This window comes from Enoplosus armatus, chromosome 4, assembly GCF_043641665.1.
Source record: "Enoplosus armatus isolate fEnoArm2 chromosome 4, fEnoArm2.hap1, whole genome shotgun sequence".
In the NCBI taxonomy this organism is placed as follows: Eukaryota; Metazoa; Chordata; class Actinopteri; order Centrarchiformes; family Enoplosidae; genus Enoplosus; species Enoplosus armatus.
This window is the reverse complement of record NC_092183.1, coordinates 862,501-877,934: the sequence shown is the minus strand read 5'-3', so window position 1 is coordinate 877,934 and position 15,434 is coordinate 862,501. Positions and strand designations below refer to the sequence as shown.

The window sequence follows — 15,434 nt, the reverse complement described above, 5'->3', positions numbered from 1 at the left end:
CACAGAGGAGAACATGTGGTGCTTTTAATAAAGTTTGATAAACACAGTTCATCATGTTTAAGACGTATGAAATGTTTGGTATGAGCGTGACGGAGAGAAGACGACGTGTTCCAGCAGCAGAGGACGTCCAGGTCCGGCTTCTTCACTGTGAGGACCTGCTGCTGCTCCTCTCATGGGACAGTAAACTGAGGAGAAACGAGATGTTTGATGGTGAAAATTCTGATTTCAGTATTTTATGACATTTTAGAGACCGAACGGATAATCTCAAAGAAGAACCTGCAGATGAATCAATAACGAAAGTAATCGGTAGTTGTACAAGAACAGATGCACAGATGGGTAACTGACTAGAATACAGTTTGTTATGTACTGCTGGTTACACACGATGAAACATAACTGGTACTATTAAGTACTATTAAGGTGCAATAAGCACATGCGGAGAAATACGGATGAGATAAATACATCCTTTGATAATCGCGGTGGAAACACCAGCTACATCACAGAAAACACAAAACTAGTGAGGAAGAACAAATAAACAATGAAAACTGAGAACACACTGAATTAATACTCCAACTCTACTATCTATTGAAGTACCCAGTACTACACTGTACCACTGTGCATTAACAGTACATGTAGATAATATTGATAATAGAGTTAAGTGAGAAAATATACTTTTTAATAATGTGGGTGAACAGACTGGTCTCTGTCTGTCTGAACCTGTTTCTGTTTAACGTCCTGACGACACTACAGGATGGGGGGTTTTTTGTCTTCGGGAGGGGGGAGTTGAATTGCCCTTCATGGTGCCAGCATGCACCCCCATCTCTCAAAGGTCATTAAAGATCACTGATCGATACCAAACCCCCGCCATCACCCTCCGCCACTCTCCCAGGAGCTACATGTCAACTGGAAACCTGCGAGGAACGACCTCCTCCCTAAAGGCCACAAGGACAGTCCTCAACATCCTACAGTGGGTAAAAAGGTAGAAATAAAACCTGCAGGCTGGTCTGAACTGTGGGTTTGATGGAACCTCATCTGGTCCAGATCAGGTTAGCTTTACACCAACAAGCTAGTAAACACAGATGTAAACAATGCTGGATTTCAAATGTTGTATCAAGAAGGAAACGCTGTCCTTAGAGCTCGATGGTGCAGACAGTTTGTGTTTGTGAGAAACATTACTTCAGTTTGTTGAATCAGCACCTCTTTAGACATCGGGCCTCCAAAAACACCAAGATCTCATGTTTGATCACGTATGAACGAGACTTCTATGAAACGTGCTCCTTTGTAATAAATGAACAGTAGAGATGATTTAAGATTCTTACTTTAAAAACCTGTCTGTTAGCTGTTAGCTGCTAGCCCGCCTGACGTTATGTTACCTTCTTGCTCTGTTTCTAAGCTAACGTTAGGTTCCAGATAGCTTAGATAACATTAATACCTTTCTCTATCCAGATTCTTGTCTGTAGCGTCTTCGTCTTTAGGGGAGAAATTAACCATTTAGATTTTGAATTTGTTTGATTCATAAAAACAATTAAATTTGCTCAATTTAGGGGACATGAGGATCTGCTAGCAAGACCAGCTAGCTTTAGCTAGTACGTCTCACCAGCTCCTGAGATGATCTGCCAGACAGCGTCCATGTCCATCCCATAGACTGAATAATAATAATAATAATAATAATAATATATACAGTCTGTGGTTCATCCCCAGTGTATCAATCAAAACAAACAGAGGCAGTGTGATAATTATGTTTATTGTAAATATACATTACAGTGAAGAATCTGAAGGTACTGAGTCCTCCTGTTGTTGCAAGTTCAAACTTGGTGTGTGTGTGTGTGTAATATGTTTATATACCTGTACATAACCGGTTTCACTAAGCACATACATTTACTGCATTACAGCACAACCTCAGTCTGCCTCAGTATTATCTTCATATTATATTTGATATATATTTTAACTTTTGCACTGTTCATGTCTTTGTCTTAGATTTTCTTTTTCTCATGTCTCATTTACTGGTGTGATTTTCTTTCGTACATTTTGTTCGAGCATCACCGGAGGAGCCTGAGAACAAAAATGTCACTGTAACGCGTCAAATAAAGGACTTAACTGTCTTAAACATCGAGGTTATATTATGCAACTATCACAATACCACAAAACCCTGTTATAAAACTGACATCTTTAGAGAACCGGGAGTTCATGTGTTGTTAAGACTGAATATTTCAACTTTAGTTTGGCCTCATATCTCAGTCTCAGATCATCCGTATATCAAAGATTCCAGTTCCGCAGCGCAGGTAAACTGCCGGTCAAAGGCGGGAAAGAGACGTTAGTCTGAGTCTGTTTTAAACACCAAACACAAACTTTCCGTTGAACTTTGTTCTTTCTTTGTGCGGAGAGCAGGACGGGCCGCGCCCTGACCGCGTGATCGCGCACCCACATTTTCCCTTGAAAGCTGGAACGCGCACAGACTGCTGGACTTGACGTCCGTCCACCGCGTGCGCTGCACGTATTGGACGCCCGAGCTGTCAATGATCCTTGGCGCGCGCTGTTCCGGTATTCGTGAGTTCATGTTTTTCGACCGGCACAACGAAACGGGGCGGTGTTGCCTGCCTCGCGCCGTTTGACAAAGCCTGAAAACAGCCGATCTCCGCCCGAGCGGCCCACTCTGATGTCAGAATCAAACACACCTGAAATCTGTCTGTCCATTTACAGACCAGTAAAAAGGGAGGTTCTGCTGTTCTGGCAGCTGATTCGCTAAACGGGTGCCAGTTAAATCCTCCAGCGTTACCAGTTGGCTCGCTGTGATTTTACACCGCCCACCGGCGTGTTATATAAAATTAATTTCCACTCCTCCATCTTTTTCGGTTCCTTGTGACCGCCCGTGTCCCTTCGCCGGAAAACCGTTCAGTCCACCGTCTCCAGTTCAGCCTGCTGAAATGGCCAAGCCAAGAGTCTTCTTCGATGTCACCTCCGGTGGTGCTGCCTTAGGCCGGATCGTGATGGAGGTAAACCGGTCTCTTTGTTGCAACGTGTAGCCGGGAGTAATGGCTGTCAGACGGGCTGCTTACCGTTAACGTTAGCCTGCGGTCATGAGACGCCGCTGGGTCTCGGCTCACCGCCGCTGCTTTGTGTCTTTATGGGCATTTAGTCCCTTTGGGCCGCGTTGAGCTGCTCGCTGGAGTTAGCATGTAGCATCCAGGAGCTGACGTTAGCCGAGCTGTCATGAAGCGACCATGTGCACGTGTGTGTGGCTGCGAGCCAGCGCTGCGCGGACCGGATAACTGTTCGGTACGCCGTTAGAGCAGATGTAGCTTCATTCACTTGTAGTTATTCACAATTAAACTGTAGATAATGTAATATTTTATCAAATAATCTGTTGGGTGACATTAATGAGACATTGAACTGTAGCTCCAGCTGTAACAAATAGAGCTGTTCAGCCAACATCTCGCTTTTAATTGACTGAAAAATGCGAAACTGCAGCTAACATTGACGTTAGCCTCCGTCACGCTGAGGCCCATAGAAGGCCCGCGGCCCGTGTTTGAGTCGTAAAGCGGCACGCTGTCCGTGTAGTTGGCTAACGGTGCTAGGCTAACTCTGAACAGCTCGTGCGCAGCGTGCAGCTCGCGCCGTTCTTTGTTGCACCGTTTCGTGGCCTTCACACAAGCCCGGGAAACGACTCCAGTCCGCGAGCTGCGGTCTCTCGGTCTAAACGGAGCGGCGGCGGATTCGTTTTGGCGACAGCAAAATGTAAAAAAACAAGTGCTGCGTTTAGCTGTCGAAGCTAACTGCGCCGGTTCCCGTGTTCATGGACGGAGCAGTTCTGGAAAGTTCCACGGTGTTGGCGCGGTGGGGGGGGGGGGAGGGGGCTATCTGCATGATAAAAAATGCGGATGTTGGGAGATGGCCGGAGAACCGCGGTACCTTTAGTCATTAGTGTCCACAATGAATGAACATCATGTTACATAACAGACCATATGGATGATAATGGCTCCGTTGTGCTGCGGGATATTTATAGCCGCTCTTTACTGCGTCCAACTGCAAGCTAGAAGCTGCTAGCATGTTAGCTGACGCGTCCAGCCATTTTGTGTATAGTAGTAGCGGTGCCCCATTATGGGCGTCTCCGATATATCTGCTAGCTAAATCTGAACCCAAAGACCTCGAGCTGAAATGGTGCACAGCTCCAAACCTCTGAGCCCCCGGGACACTCCAGCCAACGTTGTCACGTCACATAAATAAAAAAAAATTAATGACTACAAGTAATCTGAGCTTCGAGGCATCTGGAGCCGACGGCTCTTAAATTATAAGGGTCTGGTTTCTGTTACTGCTGAGCAGGTGGAAGGCTGTACAGTGCTGTTCTGAGATCAGCTGCAGCTCTCACCAGCCTGTCTGCTGCAGCCCCCCCCCTTGCGCCCCCTCCCTCTGAACATACTTGCATGGTAGCGTCACTGCTGTGCAGCGCATGCAGATATCCAGTGTGGTGCAATGCTGCATTCCTGTTTCACCATGACATGGCACAATTACCTGATCTGTCAGTGTGTTTAATGGGCTGAGCGGCTGCCCTCCAGCTGGTGTTTCTGAGATTGATTTGACCTAATGTTGAACTTAAATTGAGCAAAGTAAAACAGTGTCTGGTGTATTTTTCTGCTAACAGTTTATCGAGCTAATTTTAGCGTAAATCTACAGACATGCTTGTAGTTCTCATTTGAAGATGGCACATGTCCAAAGTTGCAGGATGATAAATTAAGGGTGTGATGTGGTTTTCATGTCTGCAGGGTGGCTCAGTTTACCTCCTTACAGTTGTACTGTAAGCAACCAGAGTTGTGCTGGTTTTCCCTTCTGTGTAGTTATACAATCGCTTGCTACACAAAACAAAGTGCACAGTATCTGTCAACCTGCTCTGGCTCGGGGCCAGATGGCAACAAGCCGAATGTTAGTTCACTGATTTCACAACTTTTCTTGCCTCTTCAAATTTCTTTTTTCAGTCTAAAACAGTTGATTTCACACCGTTTGCTCATGAAAATTGACTGACTTTGGATGTGTTTTGTCTTTGCAGCTCGATGCCGACATTGTGCCCAAGACTGCTGAAAACTTCCGTGCCCTCTGCACCGGCGAGAAGGGCTTCGGCTACAAGGGCTCCATCTTCCACCGCATCATCCCTGACTTCATGTGCCAGGTGATGCAGCCATGAAACCAAATCTAGCCTGTTAGGTTTGTTTCTTGAAGTTGGGCTGGGGTGTGTATTGATGTGACGATGCAAGGTTATTTGTAATTTGAATCTTCTGTTCTGTTTCGGGGCATTTAAAGTCACACTGGAGAAACTCAAAGAGTTTCAGACTTCAACTGACACTTTTGATGAATCTGCAGATTCTCTTGTCTAGAATTTGAAAATGCTTGTTGGCAAATACTCACGTTGGAGAAGCCAAAACAGGAGAACTAAAATGTGAGTGTTGTTCATTTGTTCAACACAGGGCGGTGACTTCACCAACCACAATGGAACTGGCGGAAAGTCCATCTACGGCAACAAGTTTGCTGATGAGAACTTCAGTCAGAAGCACACTGGTCCCGGCATCCTGTCCATGGCCAACGCCGGACCGAACACCAACGGATCCCAGTTCTTCATCTGCACAGCCAAAACGGCGTGGTAAGAGCACACACCTGGAGCCGGTAGCAGTTGTCGCAGCTCATTCACGTGTCTGGTGCTGATTGGTCGTCTGATAGATTTGTCGTTGGGTGCTTTTTATTGAAAGTCTCTAAAGGGGTCTTTAAAAGTCCAGCAAGAAAGCTGTTAAACACTGCAGACTTCCAAAGTCTCCAAGCATTCTCCCTTTTTAATAATTAAACTAATAACTTGGATGTCCAGTCATGCATTTATCTGCCAGTACTAGTACTGATGCTGTATACAAAATAGAGGTAGTACACACTTTGTGGGCCAGTTCTCTAATTGGTCAAAGGAAGGTGGTGATTGGAGCTAAGGGGTAAAGAGCTTCTTTGAGGTTGTGTGGTATAATGGACAGTAACTTCAAAGATGGAGGAGACTCGGCTCTTGAGAAAATGTCCATAAAACTCCAGATCTCATTTGTCGTGTTTGATACATAACTCTGACAGTGACGTCTTTATTTTACATCAACCTATCAGCTGTGCGTACATGACTTCATCAGGACATCTGATTGGTTGGCAATGATAACTGCTTCCATTTGTTGCTGCATCGCTCATCGTCTGTCTCAATGACCTGTCGTCCCGCAGGCTCGACGGGAAGCACGTGGTGTTCGGGAGGGTGGTCGAGGGGCTTGACGTGGTCCGGGAGATGGAGTCCAAAGGCAGCCAGAGCGGCAAAACCAACTCCAAGGTCTGCATCGCCAACTGTGGGCAGCTCTGAGCTCCAGTAATTAACCCTTTCTGCTCGCCCTGTAGCCACACCCCTGTAGGCTCCAGCCTCCCCCCACCTGCCATTCAACATTCCTATTGATGGAGATTCAACTGATCCCCTCCCTGTCCCCCCTTTTTTATTCTGTTCTTGTTGAGATCATGTTGCTGCATTTGTGACTTTGCCTTTGAAAGTTTCTTTTGCATTAACGTTTTTTTCCACAAAGTCCCAACGGTTTTTTTTTTTTTTTTTTTTGTTAAGTCAAAAAAAATGAAGAAGAAAATAAAAGTTGCCTTGACAATTGACACGTGTGTGCTTCTCGTTTCTTGACCGCATAGAAAACTGCAACTTATTCAGGACGGTCATGTTTATCTCTACAGGTTGTTGAAGGGTGTTAGTGTCAGTGTTCATTGTCACTGAACAAACATGGTGGAAACACCTGAACGCCACCAGTCTCTTACTGGAGATTAACTGAACTCCTCAGGATGAACAGTGACACCTGCTGGGCAGCACTGGACACTGTGCTTAAAGAGTAGCAGTACAAATACTCTGCTTTCATTATTAGTGTTTTGCACAGATTTCAGAATGTGCTGTAGCGTCTGTTTGCGGAGGTCATGCGATGCTGCTTGCAAATGTTAATACTGTGTCTCGTAGTTTTTAGCACAACACCACTGAGATCTACAAGAAGTGGAGGGAAAAGGTTTTCACTCTGGTCTGAAGATAAAATGTCACTATTTCACCAAACCTGCTCCGCCTGGAACAGTTAGGAGGCTGCTTGATGCTAGTTGGGAAGCTGAAGCACCTTCCAGAAACATTTTAAAAGTTTAGAGTTAAGTTTTAGAACTTTCGTTTTTGGACATCTAGAAGTTTCCATTGGCCAAATGAACACATGCTCAGAGCTGGAGAAGATGAAGATGCATCTTATAGAACTGATCCGAGAGCAGCGCCCCCTGTTCAAATCTGGGACAGCTGTTTTAAACCGGCACGTTCCTCTGAGCCCACGATGAGTCCGCATCTATCAAACTAAACTCCAGAGCACGCGTTGTGATAAAATATCAATTAAAAACTAAACTGATCACGTCTTCAGTTAAAGTACTGCTACTACAGTGTAGCAATACTGTTGGTAAAAGTCCTGCATTTGTGATAAGTAAAAGTACAAAAGATTGACATCAAAATATAAAGTACCACAAGTAAAAGCACTCACGCAGAATGTACAGTACTACAGTAAATGTACTTGGTTACTTTCCACTACTGCGTCTATGATGTATATTCAGTGATACTGTGAGTATTTCAAGTCTCCAGCAGAGGGAGCTCTTAGCTTCACGGTGTTCAGCTCGACACTCGTTTAAAGCAACAGAGATTCACCTGATTTTGTCGATCTGAGCGTCAGCTAGCCTGGCTCTGTCCAAAGTTCACTGATGAACCAGTTGCATTTTGTTTGTTTCATGTGTACAAAAACAAAAGTTTTTGTACAAATGAAAGAAAAGGAAACTAGTTTGTGGTTTTAGTTACATGTTGGAACTATTTCTTGACGAACATTAGTGTATCCATCCACCCAGAAGTGGGACTGTTAGCAGCCAGTAGTGTTCGTGTATACAGAGCAAGTCTACACACTGAATTCAGACAAATAATAGTTGCTGTGAGTCTCTTAACATGAACACGACTTGTAACTATGGAAACCAGTGATGCCAGAAATAACATTCCTCTAAAATGTCAAATGTAAAAGATGAAATCCTTTGCTGATTGATTTATTTATGTTTTGCCTCATTGTTTCCTGAAATGTTTTAATCCAGTTTTATCTGTAAATCACTTTGTAACTTCGTTTTGAAAAGTGCTGTATAAAGAAGGTCTGTTATTATTATTATTATTATTATTATAACCATGTTTGTTAAAGCGCTCTCTCTATGACTTCAAACACAAGGAGATAACAGCAGTCATACTCTTTATTTTAATATACGTATAATAATTACTAAAATAACTAATGGAGAAGATTTGTGTGACTTCTCACTGAGGGCCCCTCTGAAGGGCCCCGGACCTCGGGGGGGTGGGGGGGCACTGCTCTCCTGTGGCTCCATGTGGAGGGAAAAGTTCATCTCTCAGATGTGACAGCAACAGTCAGTGATGATCAGCTGAGCTAGACAACAAGCTAACATGATGTAAACACAGTCAGGCCCCGGCCCTCCAACATGGCCGCCAGAGGTGATGATGATGATGGTGATGGTGATGATGAGGAGGACTCAGTACTTTCACATCAACGATCTTATTCTACAAACTGAAGCGAGGTTTAAATTAAAGTATAAATGTTTATAATGAATCTGTCAGCAGCTTCTCTCCGCCGTCCTCCTCTTCTTCCCAGAATGCCTTGTTTTCCTCTGGCCCTGTCTCTGGCGGGGCTGACACACCCCCTGGCCCTTGGCTTTTCCTGACTCCGCCCGGCTGACGGCGGTGCAGGACAGCCCTGCTTCGCAGTCGCAGCGTCCCAGCTTCCTCCTCAGTTTGGTGGACCCTCGCAGCAGACAGGCCTCGCCCTCCACCGGGATCCTCTGACACCGTTTACCGGTCAGATACCGGACACAGCACAGACCGGCTGCACAGTCACCGGACCGCACACAGCTGGACATCTCTGGAGCTGAAGACAGAGATACAGACATCACCAGGGGTCCTGAACAGGGTCCTGAACAGAGTCCTAAACAGGGGCCTAAACAGGGTCCTAAACAGGGGCCTAAACAGGGTCCTAAACAGGGGCCTAAACAGGGTTCCTGAACAGGGTCCTAAACAGGGTCCTAAACAGGGGCCTAAACAGGGGCCTAAACAGAGTCCTAAACAGGGTCCTAAACAGGGGCCCTGAACAGGGGTCCTGAACAGGGGTCCTGAACAGAGTCCTAAACAGGGGCCCTGAACAGGGGCCTAAACAGGGGCCCTGAACATGGTTCCTGAACAGGGTCCTAAACAGGGGCCTAAACAGAGTCCTAAACAGGGTCCTAAACAGGGGCCCTGAACAGGGTCCTGAACAGAGGCCTAAACGGGGTCCTAAACAGGGTCCTAAACAGGGGCCCTGAACAGGGGCCTAAACAGGGGCCCTGAACATGGTTCCTGAACAGGGTCCTAAACAGGGGCCTAAACAGAGTCCTAAACAGGGTCCTAAACAGGGGCCCTGAACAGGGTCCTGAACAGAGGCCTAAACGGGGTCCTAAACAGGGTCCTAAACAGGGGCCCTGAACAGGGGTCCTGAACAGGGGCCTAAACAGAGTCCTAAACAGGGTCCTAAACAGGGGTCCTGAATAGGGTCCTGAATAGGGGTCCTAAACAGGGGCCTGAACAGGGGCCTGAACAGAGTCCTAAACAGGGTCCTAAACAGGGGTCCTGAATAGGGTCCTGAATAGGGGTCCTAAACAGAGTCCTAAACAGGGGCCTAAACAGAGTCCTAAACAGGGTCCTAAACAGGGGCCCTGAACAGGGGTCCTAAACAGGGGTCCTAAACAGGGGTCCTGAACAGAGTCCTATACAGGGGCCCTGAACAGGGTCCTGAACAGACAGGAAGGGGGTGAAGGACTGTAAAGCTGTCAGGCAAATGTAGTGCAGTAAAAAGTACAATATTGCCTCTGAGATGTAGTGCAGTAGAAGTATGAAATAGCATGAAATGGAAATACTCAAGTAAAGTACAAGTACCTCTGTACTCAAGTGCCGTAAATGTACTTAGTTACTTTCCACCACTGGTCCTAAAACTGTCTCACTGGATGTTTCCCAAAGCAGTGCACTCTGGGACTCGTAGTTGACTTCCAGTCACTCACCTTTTGTCCTGTTGAAGACGTCGGTGTTGCTCTGTCTGTCTGTCTCTGTGTCCACCTGTCTGTCCACCTGTCTGTCCTGGGAGGACGATGTCCTCTGAGCTCTGTTACTGCATCCTCCCCTCTGATAGATATATAGATATATAGATCATTAAAATCATCGAGAGTGAAAGCTCATTTGTGACTGCTGGAAATAGAAGTTTGACTAAATAATCTTTTCTGGAGGTTTCAATTTCATCTCACAGTCTTCATCTTCATCAGCACAAACATGAGATGGTTTAAAAATTCTGTCTCTCTGTCTAATTGTCTGTCTGTCTCTCTGTCTGTCTGTCTGTCTCTGTCTGTCTGTCTTTCTCTCTGTCTAACTGTCTGTCTCTCTGTCTAATTGTCTGTCTGTCTCTCTGTCTAACTGTCTGTCTCTCTCTGACTGTCTGTCTCTGACCTGAGGTATGTAGCAGTCAGGTGTGGAACATGGAGGTGTTTGTCCTCGATTGGAGTTCAACGTCGTCTCCGTCCGGCGGCGTACAGGACGCTCCACCTGGTCGCCATGGGAACGATCCTGATGGACAGGGTGATGTCACAGTTAGGACCTCAGATAAGTACTACATCTAGGTCAACAAGTAACAGCCAGCAGGCTAACAGCTAGCAGCAGGCTAACAGACGGCAGCAGGCTAACAGCCGGCAGCAGGTTAACAGCCCGCAGCAGGCTAACAACTCGCAGCAGGCTAACAGCCAGCAGGCTAACAGCCGGCAGGCTAACAACTCGCAGCAGGCTAAAAGCCTTCAGCAGGCTAACTTCCCGCAGCAGGCTAACAACCCGCAGCAGGCTAACAACTCGCAGCAGGCTAAAAGCCTTCAGCAAGCTAACAGCCCGCAGCAGGCTACCAACTCGCAGCAGGCTAACAGCCCGCAGCAGGCTAACAACTTGCAGCAGGCTAACAGCCCGCAGCACGCTAACAACTCGCAGCAGGCTAACAGCTCGCAGCAGGCTAACAACTCGCAGCAGGCTAAAAGCCTTCAGCAGGCTACCAACTCGCAGCAGGCTAACAGCTTGCAGCAGGCTAACAGCTCGCAGCAGGCTAACAGCTCGCAGCAGGCTAACAGCTCGCAGCAGGCTGAGTCTTTATAGTGTGTTTACAGAAATACATGAGATACAATTCGCTCACAGGCGTTCACACAGTAAAGTAAAGTATAATTACTTCACTGTATAATCACAGGTCAGGTCAGATGAACATGTAACAATGTGAAGTTACAATTCATCATATACGGACAATAAAGTTGGGTAACAATAAATCAACAGTGAATGAGTATTTAAAGTCAGCAGCCCACAAATTGGACTTCAAGACCCCTCAGTTGCACACATTAGTGGAGTCAGTGTTGAGTTGTTGCGAGATAATTAAAGAAAAAAACGCGACTGCTCTGAAAATCCTTCAACATGAAACAATATGAGAGACAAAAATCCGGTTTTAATAAACCACTTCACAGCTCATGTCCACACTGAGGCCATCGGGTCGTTTTAAGGTTTCAAACAACTGGTTTAAAATGGAGCGATTTATTATTATTTAACTGGACAGGAAATTAGAGCTGAATCAATGAATCAATCGACAAACATCTGTCTGTTTTATATCACAGCAAACTGAATGTCTTTCTGTTGGACAAAACAAGACATTTAAAGACGTGTAGTTCAGCACCATGACACAGAACAGACTCTCACAGCTGGTAGGACACTTGACATGTGACACTTTTGACTCAGAGGTCAAAGGTCACTGTGACCTTAAACTAGGTTTTTAGCCATAATTTAAGAATGAATTGGACGACTCCAGATGTCACACACATGTTGACTGTGACGACTCAATGACACAGTCCGGCTGTCCCCCGTCTCGTCCTGCCTTTCACTTCCTGCCTCATTCTGAGTCACGTGACCGTAAACAAGGCGTCGGAGCGCCGAGCTAACGTGACGCTTCACATCTAAAAAGAAACTCTAATCAGCGGATGAATTGATTATGAAAATAAAAATGTAAAATGAAGTGTTCACTGTATAACTGCTGCACAACAATACTACAGAAATATGTTAGAACAAACAACAGGCTGACAGATCTGGTCTCAGATCAGCTGAAGACTCACATACTCAGGTACAGGGTGAACATAAAGAGTCCAGATGAAGGACATGAAGGCTGTTTCAGGACCAGTTAAGGACTGTAAGCAGCATTCAACACACTTTATTTTATTTACTCTTGTGCAACAGTTCAGTGTGACCGGACAGTGACTCCAGCTGTCAGACAGATGTTGGAGTAAAAAGTACAACACCTCCCTCTGAAGTATGCGGGAGGAGAAGTAGAAGTACTACAGTAAAGTATTCTTTCTTCTTACCGGCAGCTCGGAGCTGTGCGGGGTCGTCTCTTTGGAGGATCTGATGGTGTTGGAGTCCAGAGCCAGACCACAGACCAGAGACATACACAGGACGCTACGCCACATCCACATCCTCTGATCCATCGATTAATCAATCAATCGCTCCTCTATCAACTATCAACCGCTGGATCCTCTGATCCTCTGGAAACCTGCAGAAACTCGACCTTTCACTTCTTGAATTCTCTCTGAACTGACTCACAGCTTTAAGCCCGTTTTACTCTCTGAGTCTTTGGTCTAATAACCACTCTGATTATTAGATATTAATATTCTATAACCTCCTTTAGATTAGTTTCTGTAACTGTCCAGTAACTGCTTTTGAGTCTTTGTCTGCCCTCAGCTCTGACCCTCTGTCCTCCTGGCTGCTGCCTTCAGGTGCGTTTGTTTTATATACCTCTCCCCTCCCCTCTGATCCGGCTGCCTGTTTCTCAGAAGTTTTGAAGGTGCGTTTGAAGCTCGACCGCATCAGTCGGCGGAGACAGCGCCGCCTTCGCTTCCTTCCTGGAAGCCCCGCGGCCTCAGGCGAGGCGGGACGTTTGATACGTGACACCGCAGAGACCACAAAGAGATTAAAACACACCTGGAGACACGAGACAGGTAGAGCCGTCTGTGTGTGTGTGTGTGGTTTTGCTTAATGTGGTTTGAAATGTCCCCATAAAGACTCATTAGAGCTGAACCTGTCTCCGGATGTGTGAGTGTTTACAGGTGATTAAAGCTGATTAACAGACAGAAGTGAATCCGTTTCATGACGACAGCAAACAGGTGAACAGTCGTCTCAGTCACTCCACCAATAAGAGATGTCAGGGATTTAAAAAGAAACGAATGTGTCCGGGTGTGTCTGACTGTCTGTCTGTCTGTCTGTCTGTCTGACAGTCTGACTCTCTTTCTGACTGACTGACTGACAGTCTGTCTGTCTGTCTGTCTGTCTGTCTGACAGTCTGTCTGTCTGTCTGTCTGTCTGTCTGTCTGACAGTCTGTCTGTCTGTCTGTCTGTCTGATTGTCTCTCTGTCTGACTTTCTGTCTGTCTGACTGTCTGTCTGTCTGACAGTCTGACTCTCTTTCTGACTGACTGACTGACTGACTGACTGTCTGTCTGTCTGTCTGTCTGTCTGACAGTCTGACTCTCTTTCTGACTGACTGACTGACTGACAGTCTGTCTGTCTGTCTGTCTGTCTGACAGTCTGTCTGTCTGTCTGATTGTCTCTCTGTCTGACTTTCTGTCTGTCTGACTGTCTGTCTGACTTTCGTTCTGACTGACTGTCTGTCTGACTGTCTCTCTCTAACCGTCTGTCTCTCTGACTGTCTGTCTGACTGTCTGTCTGTCTGACTGACTGTCTCTCTCTAACCGTCTGTCTCTCTAACTGTCTGTCTATCTGTCTCTCTGACTGTCTGTCTGACTGTCTGTCTGTCTGACTGACTGTCTCTCTCTAACCGTCTGTCTCTCTAACTGTCTGTCTATCTGTCTCTCTGACTGTCTTTCTGTCTGTCTGACTGACTAAGTGTCTGTCTGTCTGTCTGTCTGTCTGACTGTCTCTCTCTAACCGTCTGTCTCTCTGACTGTCTGTCTGTCTGACTGTCTCTCTCTAACCGTCTGTCTCTCTGACTGTCTGTCTGTGTCTCTGTCTGTCTGTCTGACTGTCTCTCTGACTGTCTGTCTGTCTGTCTGTCTCTCTGACTGTCTGTCTGTCTGACTGACTAAGCGACTGTCTGTCTGTCTGTCTGTCTGTCTGACTGTCTCTCTCTAACCGTCTGTCTCTCTGACTGTCTGTCTGACTGTCTCTCTGACTGACTGTCTCTCTGACTGTCTGTCTGTCTGACTGTCTGACAGCTTCGACTGGAGCTGAAACAAGCTGCAGGTCACGTTTTACTTTCATGAGTTTATGGGAGTTCATTTTATTTTTATTTTTTTCCTTCATGTACATATTTGATAGCGACAGAACACGTTAATGAACATCAGTATAATAATACAAGATGTAAACATGCAGGAGTTAGCAAGAATGCTAATTTCTGTCCATAGTCCCTCGGCAGGTAACAGAAACAAAAACATTACAAATGACAATATAGAAATATAGAAATATACAATACACAACCATTTGGATGCAAGATGTCTTCGTGGTCACTTGATTAGAAAGATCCATCATTAAGGTTATTAGTTATTAGTAACAACGAACAGCAGTCAGAGGAAACTTGTTTGAGCGGTCCTCTTTGTTTACGTGTTCATTAATCATTAAAAACAATAATGGAAACAGCGTCAATGTTTACATTTTATTTCATATCATTCATACATATTTTTGGGAGGAATGGATGAAGTTAGTTTGATGTTGTTAGAAGCTGCTGCATCTCAATTCTTTCTTTCTTTTGATTTTATTAATTAATGCATGCAGTGTTTTTGTAATTTAGCCAATAAAACTACAGAGTTACAGTCAGACTTAGGGACACCGGATCTATCTGGACCAGCTGACCTCAGTGGACCCACTACTTGTTGATCAGTCCCAGTCGGAGGGTGTGGGCCCCCCTTGATGACGCTCTGTGAGTTTTAAAGCAGGACGTGTCTGTCTCTTGCAGTGTTGGACACATTCAGGATGTTGCTGACGTTCTCCTGTATTATATATATATATCTCTTGACAGGCGGAGGAGACGTGATCTCTGAAACCAGCAGGAGGGAAGTCTGAAACAACTGACGGATGATTTGGGAGGTGATCAGCAGAGACGTGACGTCAGCAGGTCGGGTTCAGAACCAACCAACCATCAAATATAAACTTTCATTTGTGTTTGACTGAATATTAGATTTGTCTTTGTGTGACTGCATGTATGAGTGGACAAACATACATGAACCACGTCATACAGCGAGGACAGCAGTGTAAACAGACCTGCTGTGTGTGTGTGTGTG

At 45.8% G+C, this 15,434-nt stretch overlaps 2 protein-coding genes across 2 annotated transcripts; one reads left to right on the top strand and one right to left on the bottom strand.

The window, feature by feature from the left end:
• The first annotated feature begins 2,834 nt into the window (after nt 1–2,834).
• Nucleotides 2,835–6,654, top strand: ppiaa (peptidylprolyl isomerase Aa (cyclophilin A)). Its single transcript, XM_070903689.1, has 4 exons — nt 2,835–2,990; nt 5,039–5,158; nt 5,454–5,626; nt 6,229–6,654. The coding sequence occupies exons 1-4, from the start codon at nt 2,922–2,924 to the stop codon at nt 6,359–6,361; spliced, it is 495 nt and encodes a 164-aa protein (XP_070759790.1). The 5' UTR covers nt 2,835–2,921; the 3' UTR covers nt 6,362–6,654.
• Nucleotides 6,655–8,667: 2,013 nt separating this feature from the next.
• Nucleotides 8,668–12,630, bottom strand: LOC139283720 (dickkopf-related protein 4). Its single transcript, XM_070903745.1, has 4 exons — nt 12,508–12,630; nt 10,580–10,696; nt 10,141–10,261; nt 8,668–8,978 (listed from the first exon to the last, which is right to left on the bottom strand). The coding sequence occupies exons 1-4, from the start codon at nt 12,628–12,630 to the stop codon at nt 8,668–8,670; spliced, it is 672 nt and encodes a 223-aa protein (XP_070759846.1).
• Between the last annotated feature and the right edge of the window lie 2,804 nt (nt 12,631–15,434).